Source organism: Mustela putorius, unplaced genomic scaffold, assembly GCF_011764305.1.
Source record: "Mustela putorius furo isolate JIRA1106 unplaced genomic scaffold, ASM1176430v1.1 tig00000508_pilon_pilon_pilon, whole genome shotgun sequence".
NCBI classification, from domain to species: Eukaryota; Metazoa; Chordata; class Mammalia; order Carnivora; family Mustelidae; genus Mustela; species Mustela putorius.
In genome coordinates this window covers 4,006,528-4,021,488 of record NW_025421402.1, presented here as the reverse complement: position 1 = coordinate 4,021,488, position 14,961 = coordinate 4,006,528, and the positions used below count along the sequence as shown (strand labels likewise).

Below are 14,961 nucleotides of genomic sequence, written 5' to 3'. Positions count from 1 at the left end.
GAAGGGCCATGGCCATCCTCCCTAGGACGCCAAGGACTGCGGCAGAGGCAACCCTTATGAGAACCAGCCTAGCCCCAGAAAGGGTGGGGTGAGGTTAGACATCAGGAGGGACTTCCCAGCTGTCTGAGTTATGCTGCCTTGCCAAAGAGACAGCAGAACCTTTTCCCCACACAGCTAGTACAAGGGAGAGGTTTCTCGCGTTGATTCGAAGGCAGTCAGCTTTGGTGCATGAGAACAGACGTTGGAGTACCTCTCAAGTCCGACGAAAGAAAGACACCTTTCAAGTCCTACCTGAAACACTTCGGACTGGGGGCTCAGGGGAGGAGTTCAAAATCAGTACAGGGACCACAGGTTATAACCAACCGAACATCTCCCCACATCAGCATCTGCGGCTCATCACACCCAGAGCTGGGAGATGTGCTCTCAGTCTGCGGGAATTCCAGCCCCTAGAGATAAAGCCGTCTGTCCCGGGTGGCAGACTTCAGACTACGGGAAGAAGGGCTTCTACCTCATTCTCAGTTCAGAAAGGCAGCACGTCTCCTGCTGTCTGGCCCTCCACTCTACGCCTTTTCTGCACACTCCAAAGGGGGCGCAGAGAAAGAAAGCCCCCTCGTCTGCCCCCTGCAGCCCTCTGCTCGGCCACCTGCTCCCACACGGAATGCGTGTGCGCGCGTGTCCCTCCAGTGTCACGCTCCCTGGTGCTCACACCTTGGAGCTAAATAAAAAGAGCGAAAGCCCTACTTCTGAGGGGAGACGCGACATCTGCCTCAGCCAAGGAGGGAGTGCGATCTTTCTTCCCAGCCCCAGCCGATGTTCAATGCAAGGCAAGAAGAAAGTTCAGAACAACACTGAACTTGCAGGAGTTTCTGCAGAACTCCCAAAGGAATGCAGCACAAAGGGCTCCTGGCAAGGTGGCAGGGGAGGGTTCTCGGGGCCTTCGCTCTTCTCCTCAAGACTTCTCTGGCCCCTGCCTGGCAGCATTATGCCAGCTAGCCCAGAAGCCCCGCTCTGGGTAAGGAGGGGCAGAACAGATTTCACTGAGCCTGGGGAGCTGGGCTGGGAAGAGAAGGCCCAGAGCGGTCATGGTCACACATTGTTCGCTCAGCCCTGGGCGTGTAAGTCAAATCCGACAGGGAACTCCCAGGATGCAACTCTGGAACTCCCTGCAGGGGAAGGAGGGACAGAGGTAGGGCACTTTCACTCTGCTCTTTCTCCAGCACCCGCCCTCCTCCTTCCAGCCGTGGATGCTGCTTCCCGGGCTTCGGTAGGAAGCCTTTCCCACTCCTCTATACAGTACTAAGTATTTTTTTTTTATGAAGCTACTGGACTTGCCTCAACTACTTCCATCACGGCATAGCTGCTTTCTGGCTGTTTGAGCTGGTCTGCCCACCTCCACTCTCGCTCCCTTTCCGCCAAGATACTCTTCTGGCTTGCGTCCTTCCCACATCTCGAAGTAGAGCTAATAGATCTGCCCAAAGCACGATGGGCAGAGCGGGCCAGACTCTTGGCCTCTGCAGCCGGGCCCGCACACACGACTTTTGGGATCACTTATTTGGCATCTTTAGTCAAGCTGGGGCAAGAGTTCAAGGTGATGGCCACAGGGCAGCGGGCTGGAGGAAAGAGACGGAGCTTGGCTATACTTCTATTCTGAAATTGATGCACTCCTAAATACAGATATTCTAAAACACACCATACGCTCTAAAGATAGGGAGGGAAATGCCAAAGAAACCAGTTGCCGTCTTCCTCTCACATCCCTCCCCAATCCCATATTCGCTCGCCTGGTTCTTTCCTCCCCCCCAACACTAGCATTTTCTACAGCAGTGGTCTCTAAGTAGGGCGCATACATCTGTCTGCCGGAGTGTGGGAGAAATACCAGAACTTTTTATATTACTTCATCCACTTCCATTTCTTGCCTACCTTACTATATAAATAATACTAGCATTGGAGGTACTAATAGTAATGCAGTAGTACTGTATTAATAGTATATTAATAGTATAATGCAGTAGTACTGCATTAATCAGTTTTTCTCCAGACTGAAGATGTTACTGGAAATTTCAATCTGCCCCATGGAGGAAGAGCCCATCTCTGCACATCCCAGCTTGTGGAAAAAATGGATAATACTTGGTAAAACAAGCCACTGACCCAAGGCTTGAGAACAGGAATGTAAGAGATCTTAGGGTGGCAGGAAGTGTTACCCCAAATCTTGCAGTTTATGAACCAGAATCATAATTTGGGCTGGATTCTTTCCCTTCCTGCTTTTTATTCCCCAGACAATCTCAGCTCCCCAAACCTAGCGGCTGCTCAGTGATTCTGTGAGGCAAAGATGCTTGCATCTTTTATCAGGAGCATTTGGTGAGCAGTAGCAATTACCACAGAACGAGGCCAGGCCAGAGCCTCCCCAGACAATCAGATGTATAGGCGTCACCTTCACCTTCCAAGTCCCTTCCCCTCCCTTGCAGTCCTTTTAGCTAAGGTCCCTGTCCTGGCTGCTTCCATCACACCCAGCTCTTCCCCTTCATAGCACCATGATGGTATTTCTGAAATTGCCTTAGTTTCTGTGTATCCTCTTATCAACTCGAGGGAAGGAGGGACCGTGTCTGTCGTATCCGCCATGGGGTCCCCAGCTTCTGAATATGGCTGAAAGGGAACAGGAAGTCCTCTGGATCCCTGCCACGGCCTCTGCTCTGCAGAGAAGTCGAGGGGTACAGAGGGAAGATGAAACGGAAGTTCCCACCAACATTCTGCTCCACTAGATCCAAATCCACAGCAATTATCTTTAGCTTTCTGAAAGAAGCCCACAGGCAATGCTTTATTATTCAATCAGGGCTTCCCTTGTCTGCCCTTTCCGGTCTGTGCTCAGACCCTCCTCCTGATTGTTGGCCTAGCTCTCCCTCAGGAGACATCACTCTTCCTCCGAAGAGGGCAAGCAGAGCTGAGGACCAATGTGGAGAAGTACTACGGAGGAAGAAGGATTCATGCAACTCTTCTGTCTAGACCCAAAGAATCTCAAGAGGATTATCTCTTCTTCCTACACACAAAGAGAGACTGAGTCTCGGGAAAATGACGTTTTCCTTCTCCCTATGCCCCAGAGATTCCCTTTCCAGAGTCACAAAGCTTTCTCCTGCTCACCGAACCATGGAAAGCCAGTTGGGAGGCCAAAGCCTATCCCCCAGGGGGTGCAATCCAGACACTCTGCTCTTTGGGGGATGGAGAGACTGGTTGGGGAGGGGGTGATGGAGTGGGGCGAGAGAAGATAATAGAAGGAGGGGGATGAAAACATTGGAATGAAGAAAGAAACAGGCCAACTAACCATTGATGCGAAATGCTCAGATTTTCCCTACACGAAGCCCAGGCCACACAGCTCACTCACTCAGGCCTGCCTCTGCTTTTGTCTGACAGAGCCATGAAGGCGGAGGCCTTTAGTCACTGAGACACAAGCTCGTATCCTCTTTCATGTCTCTCCCACCCCTTCTGGTTTCCCTAACTTTCCTTCCCTTTTTTGCACACACTCTCAGCCTGGCGTCTTGTTGTTACCGGACGGACGCTGTGGAAGCTGAGTGCCTCCCAGCATCCTCGCGTCTAACCAGCCCTCGGCCCCTGAGGCAATGGCTCTTGCTCCAACTAGCCCCGCATGCTCAAGGCACATAAGCTACTATTACATTAATATTAGCACTGCGTCACAATTAGACATTTTATCAGGCCATGAAAGATAAAACAAACTTTTAAATTATCTCTGCTTCATCACAGTCTACCCAGTCATAAGAACTTAGGCGGGTCATTTAAGCCTTTGGGCCTGGGAGGGGGCATGGGGGATGAGTAGCACTAAATCCCCCTCCCCTGCCTCCACAGTTGTGTAAATCTCCAATAATAAAACCACATCAGTGTCATAAATATTATAAACCCCAAGTTCCATTAGGCCCCTTACTAGCTATGGTGTAAAACAATCTGTCAAACCTACACAAAACCCAGCAGAAAATAAAAGGGAAGGGTCATCCTCTAGGAACCTGTCTCCCCAGATGTCACCAGGTTTCCAACTGGCAGAATTCAAACACCAGGTGAATTTCTTTATTCTTATTCTTAGTCCGCAGGGGCCTCCCACGGGTGACAGAACTATGCAAGGCTGTCAGGCACCTCAGTGTGGTCTTCTGTGAACCGGCTGGCTTTTTATAGCATCAGCTCACTGAAGCACCCGGAAAGTGATGCTCTTTTCTCGGCCTGCCCCACTAAATAGCTCAGCATCATCTTTGTCTGGGGACTTCTGTGTCATAGCTCTTCTGTATCTACTTTTCGATGCCTTTATTCCTCTCACACACGAGGAGGTCACTGTCGGCACTGGGGAGTAAATATTACTCAGGGAAACATTTTTTTCGGACACCCCGCATCCCTAGCTCCAGCAGCAGCCCTCTGACGAGTCTTACACTGCAACAGATCAGGATACAGATTTATGATCTAAGGAAGCAGGGGGATGGCAACAGACAACGGCACCCATGGTAGGGGTCCCGGGGTTCAGACACGGCCAGGGTCCAAAGCAGCAGAGGCGCCTGCCATCAGAAGGCATGGCTTTCAACTATAGGTCTGAAACTAGCACTGGGAAAGAATCAAAGGGCATTAACTACATCAATGCATCCCAGGTTCCAGCTGATTTGGACACCTGAGTTTTACTTTGTGAAACAGACAGCTCAACACAAGAATCATGAATGGTGCAGGAAGGGAACAAAGGTCCCGCCTAAATTCTGACGGGTGTCCCCAAGCTCCTCAGCCAACATATAATATGAATAGCCTTTATTTAAGGCCAAAACTACTAGAGAAGTGGCAGAATAAAGAAATCTTGCTGACAAGAAGTAAGCAGTGCCCAAAGGGCAGTCATTAGAGTCTAGCCAGAAGGCAAAGAGTGAGCCTCGCCAAAGCAGCTAAGCATCCGAACCACATCTCTCCGACATCAAGAGGTGAAGGGAGGAAATGGCCGCCGGCTAAGGGAGCCTTTCCAGAGAAGGTAATACATTGCACTCCACGGGCACTCACGTTCCGGCAAATGGCTATCAGACACATGGGCTCTGTTTTAATCTGAGACAGCCCATCTATCAAATACCCATTATAAGCTTGAACACTGCACACACATCATATGTATATGTAATCCCAATGATTAATTCCCATAACCGTACGGGCTAAGTGCTAACATCAGTTTCAAAGAAGAAAGAGACTCAGAGAGGCTAAGAAAACTGTTCCGTGATATGAACACTAGTAACTGTAAGCTAAAAAATGATGGAGCTAGAGTTTGAACTCATGAGAGATAGGAAACTGAATTCTAGAAGGAAAGAGAACACGGAGGGCAGCTCTCTCTGATTGCAAAGAAAGCAAGACACGGGCAATGTACAGAAATAGACAGAAACCTCTCTCTCTCTCTAATTCTGAAGAGTCTGAATTCTAAGTCACAAAATTACAGCATTGGCCAGGGGTCAAAACTTCTTAGACTTGGCAAGAAAAATGATGTAGCCTCCAAGAAAGGCTCAAAAATAGCACACGTCAAGAGGTTAAAGGCATCTAAAGGGCAAGATCTTTGCTTTGTCTCGTGCTGCTCAGCTGTGCCCCGCCTCACTGACAGGACCAAGTAAGAACCTGTAAGAGGGCGGCTATAACCATGTGTACGTAAGAAAAGAAGGTCCCTTTGGTTCTGTCTCCATTTTGAGGAGGCAAAATTTTGTGTTACCATGGCTTATCAGGCAACTGAACTGAGGCAGAAAGCATGAAGCCAGGTTTCCCCTTCTCTTTTAAGAAGAGATTAAGAAGAATGATTGGTAAAGCACACCAGGCGGGGTTGAAAAAGTCATCAATAATTCCCTGACATGACATAAAGTGAATAATCCAAAGATATGGTAGGTATACCCATATACCCTATGACTTTCCACCCTATTCCTAACTGTCCACGATGGAGAGGAGGCACACTAGGTAGATGGACTCATCCATTGTTCCAGTGCCCCTTGTCCCCAGTCACACTGTACGATCAGTGTGGAGCAGAACCGTATCTTAAATTCTTTGGTAATCAGAGACCGATCCTGAATCAGAGACTTGATTGTTTGCTGATAAAAGCATCTAACACAAGCATCTGTAAAATAGAGACGAACCGTCTCCTTTCTGTACGTTGATACAGAAAAAGGAAGAAAAGCTTGATCTTCAGAGAACACCATCTCTAGGAAAGAAATGGCTCTCCATGGCCTCACCCCCCGTCGGTGCTTCAGAGACCACTTTTTTCGCAAAAGACACAGGTACACCAGGCAGGTCTCTCCCTGCCTCCTCCAGGAGCTAAGGAAGCAACGGTTTGGAACACCGGCCACCTTGCTCCGGGTCCCCGCCCCTGGTCCGGCCTTTACCTTCCACGGGGTTGGTTTTCAGTCTACTGCACAGATTCATCACCCCCCCGTAGTGGACGTTGATCTGGTCGATTCCATCAGAGGAACGCAGCTCCATGAGCTTCCTCAGTTCCATTACTGTGCAGCCAAAGTCCCCTTCGTGGCTCTCAACCATCGAGTTGGCCGGCAAGGCATGTTCTGTTGGGTTCGTCATTTTGCCTGCTGTTACCAAGCCCCTCGACCAGAGAAAACGAGGAGTTTCCCTTCAAATGCTCGGGAACTTCCGCCTTTCTGCCTCACTTCTTCTTACTTCTTGCTTCTCGGGGAGCCCAGTGAGGAAATAGATGGGACCAGAGCAGCCTCTAGCCCAGATCCTTTTTTGTGTGTGAAGCTTGGCAGCGAGAGGAGGAAGAGGATGGGGGAACCGAGTGGAAGCCGGACCACGTGTCACGATGATTGGTGTCCCCAGGGAGTGACGGAAGCACTTGTCCAGGGTAGGTAGGTTCCTAGCTTAGACCAACTTGCCCAGATGGAGGTATAAACAGGATGTGCATGTTACCATGGAGGCCACCTTAGCAACAACCAGCAACGGCAGTGGTAGAGAGGCGGCAGGAGGAGGAGGAAGAGGAGGGCTCCCTGGATACTGCTGACAACTGGATCTCTGGAATAAAGATTCAAAGACAGACAAAAACAATTAGAACGGCCACGAGGATCGGCATCTGCGACGGCAAGAGGGACTCATTCTAGCACAAGGGTTTAGGTGACAGTTGATGCCTGAGCCCAACCGGTGGCAGAGGCCCGGGCTGAGCAGACGGACTCAGGAGGGGCCCGTTCCTCCCTGGGAGGCCCCCGCAGCTTGTGAACCCCCTTGTAGAGAAGTAATTTTAGATACATCTCCGTCCTGCCATCACAGTGCTCTCAAGCCAAGGGACACGGATCCGGCCGTTCCAGAAACGAACAGCTCTCATGCTCTCCCTTGTCTGTCAGTTTGAGGGCCCCGCCATGAAATCCTTTGGTCTGACCTTGCCTCGAACAGGGGAGAAGAGGTCAGAAGACGAGTCCAGACCAGAGTGACCTGGAGGGTGGCCGGCCAGTCTGCCGCCCGCACACCCTGTACCCAGCATACACAGGTACAAACCAGGAGGGTAACCTCATAGACAATGCCTGTGTCCTCTGGGGCCCCTCAGAATACTAAGCCTCTGGCCAGCCGGAAATACCACAGCCCGCCGCTGCTGCCCTCAATGGGTCAGGAACTGGGTTCGAGTCTTGGGAGTGAAGCCCCACACCTCCAAAAAGCTTCCCCTCAGTCCGAAAGGGGAGAGTAAAATGAACCGGCAGTCGGCCATATGGGGTAGAGCCTTTTTACATAAACGGGACAGAAGGACCTCGGAGGAGCAGGAAGACAGTTTAAGGGTAAATCTGAGAGTTAAAGTTACTGCGCTGGCAGGGATAAGACAGCAACAGTTCGGCTGGAGCCCAAGGCCACAGCAAGGTCAGCACGAGAGCAGTGTGAGCCTGCAAGTGGGCGAGCACTAGATTATCTCAGACCAGCATTTCTCTCCTCAGAGAGCCAGGGGCTCCCCCTCTGACTCTGGGGAGGGGCCGAGCTACAAGCAAGTGAGGCTATAAAGGGCTGACGGTGGCAAGGCTCATCCCCGCATTGTCCTTACTTCAGAGAGCAGCTCCTGCCAGCTCTCAGGGACCCACTGTCACACATCAGCCACTTATTTGAGAGAGAGAGAGAGCAGAGGAGGGGCAGAGGGAGAGAGAATCTTTAGCAGACCCTGTACTCAGCACGGAGCCTGATGTGGGGCTTGATCCCACGACCCTGAGACCATGACCCGAGCTGCAACCCGAGTCAGACGTCTAACTGATTGAGCCACCCAGGCGCTTCCACATCATTTAAATGTGAAGAGTCTCAAAAAACATGAAGGGGTATTTTTTTCCCCTTTTTAAAAAAAGATTTTATCCATTTATTTGTCAGAGAGAGAGCGAGGGTGCAAGCAGGGGGAGCGGCAGGCAGAGGGAGAGACAGATTCCTCGCCGAACAGGGAGCCTGATATGGGACTCGATCCCAGGACCCTGGGATTATGACCTGAGCTGAAGGCAGATGCATACCCAACAGGGCCACCCCAGGAATCCCAAAGGGGCTCTTTCTAAATGTAGCACCAGAACCCGCTGACTTGAGTTCAGTTACCAGGGGGTGCCAAGGAGCTCTGGACAGCCCCTCTCTAACACACAGATGACATCCTCCCTGCCAGAAGGTGAATGGAGAAGCACAAGAACCATGAGATAAAGGCTTGCCCCTTTTACCAGTTACTTTTCCAAAAATCACATGTGGCCAAAGCTGCGGCTGATTTCCATGAATCCTGTTCCCGGCAGGTCCCAGGGGATGGAGTTGGCTACACTCCTGCTTCCCCCCTTAGTGTACCCTTTGCTTCTTCCTTTTCCCAGAGATTTTTAGAGCGACTCTGGCCGACAGAGGGCTAAGCAGGCAGGGTTTTGTTTCGTTGTTGCTATTGTTTTCCAAATATCATACTGCCTTTCTTTTTCTTCTTTCTGCCTTTCTTTTTAGATGTCCAGCAGCCTGGGGAGCAGAGGTCCGGGAGGAACGTGAGGCAGTGCGTCAGATTCCCATCATCCCGCTGGCCCAAGGATTCCAGGGGTACCACAGAATGTCCCTCCAGTTCGGCCTCCCGCCTAAGCCTGGAAGCAGTGGGAAGGGCTCTAGCCGTAAGAAACCCATCTTGACCCTTAAGTAGAGCTCCTTAACCTTTCAAGAGGATGTTGAGAACCAAACTGATGGAGTGCTAAACCGGAAATCAGATTTTACTTTTTTTCTATTTATTTGTTTTCTATGTTCCTTGAGAGCAAAGGTTGCACTGGTCTCGTCCAGGGCTTCATCCCCAGTGCGTGAAGACAGCCTGCACACAGTAGGCATCCAGTTAATCTGACGTTGTTAAATAATTGGGAGCAGATTCTAAACCAGATTTACCATCTTCCCAGGCATCCTCTGGGCAAGTCTCTTGTCCTTCTTAGGGCTCAGTTCCTCCTGCCTTTACCTGGGGGTGGGGGAGGGAATGAGCCCTACCTCTTCATGCCATCCTCAGAAAGTGATCAAGGACAGCAAATGAGAGCTAGAACTAGTGCTGGAAGGCTTAGATGAAAGATGCCCAGCGTCCAGCATGTCTGCTCTCAAGTGCTGGGAGAAGGCTTACTTTGATCCTAATGAACTTCTGGGATCTAGCCCTTTAAGCAGAAGGCCAATAAGCTCCTTGCGCCCCTCCATCTTTCCTTGCCGGAGGGAACTCCCAACCCTCAAAAAGAATGGAAAATTCCAAGCAGCTTCATCAGCAATAACCATTAGCTAGGGTATAACCACTGGCAATACCACTAGGCTAGGCAGCCTAGATTTCTAGAAAAGGCCAAGTCTGAGTCAGAATTCCTTACTTTGACCCTCTCTTCAAGATATCAAAGAGGAGACATTTTTCACTCACTTGGGCAACCAGTGAGAAGAGGACACTTCAGACACGAACATATGGGGCATGTGGTTTGTGGGAACAAGGTTTGTTGCTTCAGGTTAGCTCTAGAAACACTCACAGAGGAAGGGCAAGCACTAGAGTCAAGGCAGGCGGTGTCAGCTGGGGCCCTGGTTTAAGGTGGGATCTCTAGGAAAGTTCTTCTGGAATTTGGAGGCGTTGCGGGGACCCATGCTTCTCTCTGAGCTCTTAGAATGTGAGCTCTCTGCAACTGCCGAGCCTGCCTGGCCCCTGTCCTTATTAGGCAACTGGCAAAGAATCATATGTAAGCGCTCACACCACCTCAGCCTTGGCCTCAGCCTCAGCCTCAACGCTCAGACGCCTGGGAGGTACCACCTCTCATCAGGTCAGGATTAGTCATTTAGCTTGGGGCATTCTGGGTAAGGTATGTTCTCAGTCCCGGTTTCTAACATTGTGCCTGCTTAAAGGTTGATAGCATGGGAGAGCAAACCCTCTCCCATCGCCTCCTTCAGGGACAAGTGATCATATTCCTTTACATGATCACTGAATCATCTCAATGTCTGTCTTCCTAAAGTCCTATAACATCTGTTCTACAATTGGGATGACCTGTGAAAGTGCGGTCATGTATCAGTTCTAGGGAGGACAGCTAGGAGCTCCCCCCTCCCACCACTCCCTTACAGATGAGAGGACACTGAAGTCCAAAAAAATAAATAAGTGATTTAGTCTTTGGCAAGTCAGCATCCTTGGCTGCCTGGCGCTCTTTTTGTGACACCTTACTCCTTCCCTCCTCACTTTCAGACAAACATCTAAGAGGTCCTTTAAAATGCAGCATCTCTGGAGTACTGAAAACATCCATTTCCACTGGAAAACATCCATTTCCACTTAGAGGAAATGCGGCCTCTTCCTTCTCGTTCTGGTTGGGAATCAACTACATTTCCATTACAAGGGCCAAAACAGACCCTCTCCCTCTCCCATACGCACCTGAGAAGCAAACTGCCCCCCACTTCCTGGAAAGTGATAAGCCTCAGGCCTCCTGGGCTTGCTCCAGAGCTCCAAAACGGAGCTGCCAGAGACAAGAACCGCATGCCCTGAGCCACCAAACCATAAACAATAGTCAGACACTCTGTTTCCTCCAATTTTGTCCAAGGAATCCCTTATTCTTGGAAGCTTTCCCAGCGCTAAGGAAGAGGTACAGCCCCAGACTACGAGGAGAAAGGGTAGCTCCGTGTAGGGGATAGAGTGGGGTCTTTTGAGGATCCAAAAGGAAGCCACCGCCACCCCCCCCAATCTCCTCTGCCAAAGGCTCCTATTGAATCTGGCCCGATGCATGGGAAATGAAGTATGAATGGAAACGGGAGAAAGGAAACAGGAGGGGCCAGGAGCTGGGGAATCAGGCTGGCTCCGCTCTGCAGCTGGACCTGCCTGGAATAGTTAAAGGCGGCCCTCAACACTGGCCTCCGGGCTTCGAGGAGGGAAGACTTCTTGTGGGCTGGGGCAGGGAGAGGAGGGGAGGCCAGTCCCACCTTAGATAGCACCAAACTGAAATATGAAACCTGTGCCAGCAACCCCCTCCCATACCCTGTTCCCTTCTCTCTGGTCTGGAGGCTCCCTTTCCCAAGTGAGGCTCTGTTTTCCTCCCTATTTGCAGGAACAGGGAGGCAATGGGGTCAGGGGTTGGACAGGAGGGAAATAACAGTACTGGAGCACCTACAACGAGCCGGGCACCACAGCAGGCACCTTGTGTGGGAACGAGAGAGGTCAGAGCCGCGGCCGTGTGCGTGTGTGTTATATGGGGCCTGGCAGAGCGGCCGAGGACGTGGAGTGGTTGGTCCGTGCACAGCAGCTCTTACCATCACTGCGCATACTGTTTTTTGAATCCTCACCCGCAGCGCTGCTGTTTTGTGGCAGGGAAACAGCTTCAGAAAGCCAGGGTTAGTGCCCCAGGCTGAATCCAAGCCACCCTGCCCCAAGGACAAGGACCATCCTGTGACACAAAAGAAAAAAAAAGCAATGGCTTTACCTTGGAAAGCCTGCTGAGAAGGTCCACATAAAGCTTTCCATGCCTTGCCCAAGAGCCAGCCCTAAAGGCTCTCAAACAGGGCAGGGGACCACCTCCTCTGTGGTGATTGGAGACACAGAGACCCTGCTCTAGCCTCTCTCTCTCTCCTGTCTCCAGCAGGGGCATTGCCTGGGCTGCCGCCTCCCGTTTCCGAAGCTTTACTTTGCCCTTCGGGCCCTCCCAGGCTTCTGAGAGGGCCATGCCCTGTCAAGAAATCCAGCAAGCGCTTGACCACAGCGGGCTGCCTGGCGTGAAGTGAAGCTTTCCTGGCCGGCCCTTCTCTCTGAAGGTCTAAACCCCACACACAGGCTTCTCTGCTCCCTCCTCTTTACAGGCCCCTCATTTCCATGACTCTAGTTCTTGCCATTCAGGTCTGGCAGCCTATCCCCAGCACGGTCCCAGGCTCTTCCTTCCCTCCCCAGGCCTGCCCTGCCCTGTGGCTCCTCCAATGCCTGCTGCCCTGCAGAAGCATATCTGAGCACACGCCCTCCTTCAGTCTTCGGAGAACCTTTGGAGGCATGAGGGAAGAAGGTCAGAAGCAGAGAACATAGGCTAAAGTCTGGGTGGTGGGCATCACCCCCATCAGAATGCCCAAGAACCATGTTCATGCCAAGAAGCCAAGTGAGGGCCAGGGCATCAAAACCAGGCTTCTGTACTGACCACAGGATGGCATGATGTGGCCTGTGGTCTAGGCCCTACAACCCCATGCTAGTTCTCAGCCAGTTCCTAGGACCTGGGTTCTAGAGGATTCTCCCTTCCTGAAGAGAGAACCTCACCTCCTGGTTAGAAGGCAGCACCCACGAGGCTGGCTCACTGACCCCTCTCCTCCCCGTCTGCCACGCTGAGCAAGCCTTCAGTCCCACAGCAGGAATGGAGTGCGAGAATCAAAGCCATCTTTCTGGAGAAAAAGGGTCACCGTCCACCCCTGAGCCTTAGGGATCCAGAATTCTTCCTTCTTCTCCAGAGTCAGCTGGTACTTCTAAGGCAAAACTATGTCCATGAACACTCTGGCCCCATCCTGTACTCCAGGGCACGTCTTCCAAATAAAACGATCAAGCAAGTTCAGCCGGGGTGGGGGGCGTGTGTAAGGGTGTTCACTGGAACATTACTGCTGGTCAAGGCAACCTGAGATTGCCCGTCCAGGCATGGGCGGGCAGAATCTGTGCTCTAGATAACAGCGGCTATTAGGCAAGAGTTAGAAACACAGATCAGATGTACACACGGTGATGCCGGTGATCTCAGAAAAAGCGCTGGGGTGGGGCAGGGCACTTTGATGGCGTCTATGCAAATTAAAAACACATACTCTAAAGGGATGCTATCCATTTTAAGGGATGTATTTAAACAAAAAGATACATATGAGGCCATGAGAATGCTGCTCATGGGCGGAGAAGGGGACAGATGTGGGATGTGGGGTACCAGTGAGCGTGCAGAGGGCCTCACGTGGCCCAGTGATAAGAGGGGCCATGAACCAATGGTATGGTCATCCTCCTACTCTGCACTTGAGATCTGAACAAATAAAAACAAAACCTACCATGATCCTGAAAACTTGCAATCCTAGAAGGGCTGTACTGTCAAAAATATGCCATGGCGAAGAGGACCGAACTTAACGGCTTCAAGGGGCAGGGAGAGGGAGGGCCCATCGAAAGCTTAAACTCTCTCTACACAGTGATACCAAGAATTGACCCGAGGTTGGTAGCCTGTCCCTAATCATTTGGCTTGCTGAGATTCAGCTCCCGTCAGAGACCCAGAAACCATCGAGATGAAGACAGGAAGCTTCGAGGCATGGGTCGGGACGCTAGAGCAGAGTGTGCCTGAGAGGGCAGTGTCCCCCTCTAGCTTTATCCTAAAATAGCATCAATCCATCAAGATGAAAAAGGGCAGCCCTTCAGGCCCAGAGCCACGGGGAATGTGCCCTCTTCCATAGAATCTGAGTCAATTTGGCTTGGGTCACTCCTGTGACCCCAGGGGTGCAGGGAAATGTTCACAGCAAGCTAGAGCTTAAGGTGCAGGATGGAACCGTGACAATGACCATTTCCTTCAGCTGCTTAAGGAGGATAAGAGCCCATTTCAGGAGGGAGGGACAGGGCCTCGCGGAAGGTCTGCTGTTTAATGAAAAGGGCGCCGACAGCCTCTCCCAGTCCCTCCCACCTGTTCACGGAGATGCTCAGGATCCAGGTTTGCAAGGCTGTCTGCTTCTCACACCCAGGTGGGGAGCAGCTCCTCAGAACTGGGGCGGGACATAGACCTTGGGCAGTGACATGCAAATGGCCATTATGTATGTTCTCTTGGACAACATACATGGCCTTTCTTGCGGCTGCTTTCTGTGGTTTTTCCACATTTTGGTTCCAAGGGAACAAAGGGGCTTTTTAGCAGCGGGATTGGATCTTGGGTTATTTTTAGAAACAAATTTCAGCAGAGTCATGCCAGGCTGGTGGAAAGGAAGAGGAGGGTCGATCTCCCTTGGCTCTTGGAGCAGGATCTTGTAGCTCCTAGGCTCAGGTGCTGGTGGAGTCCTCGGGGCAGTGGGGGAGAGGTGGGAGCCCCTGGCCTGGGACTGAGAAGGCACAGCTCATCCCCCAGGAGGGGGTGCTGCGGGCCGCGGCTCTGTCCCCAGAGCTCAGCAGCCGAGGAAGCCAAGGACTATTTCTGAATGACCCAGACGGCTGTCAGGGTACCGCACACTGGACTTTATGCCTGGGGGACAGGCCCATCACACCCCTCCCTTCCATGACAGTCTCCCCTGAACAGAGCACAGAGAACCTCCCCCCTGCCCCCAGGCCTCCACTCAGCCCACCTATTTCCTGCAAGTCCCAGGCAGAAGACCAAGGACTCCACTTGGAGACGATGGTGGGCATCAGGAAAGGGGGCTGCCCTGGCAGCCGGCCTCAGAGTCATGGTTGTGGAGCTCAGGTGAGCATCAGAACCTCTGGGAGGGCTGAGTACAACCTATGCGTGGTGTGGGCCCTGCTGCTGCCACCAGACTTTCTGATTTGGTGGTGTGAGGGCAGGCCTGGGAATACGCATTTCTAACACGCTCCCTAACAAGGGTGCTGCC

At 51.7% G+C, this 14,961-nt stretch overlaps 1 protein-coding gene across 7 annotated transcripts in view; it reads right to left on the bottom strand.

Annotated features, from left to right (window-relative positions):
- ATP2B4 (ATPase plasma membrane Ca2+ transporting 4) overlaps positions 1 to 14,961 on the bottom strand; it is a 94,143-nt gene that overhangs the window by 42,688 nt on the left and 36,494 nt on the right. For all 7 annotated transcript variants that reach the window (XM_013058162.2, XM_004756359.3, XM_045081033.1 and 4 more), the window contains exon 2: positions 6,369 to 7,008. In XM_013058162.2, coding sequence (XP_012913616.1) covers positions 6,369 to 6,561 — 193 coding nt within the window. In that variant the 5' untranslated portion in view covers positions 6,562 to 7,008. The remainder of the gene's footprint in view (positions 1 to 6,368; positions 7,009 to 14,961) is intronic.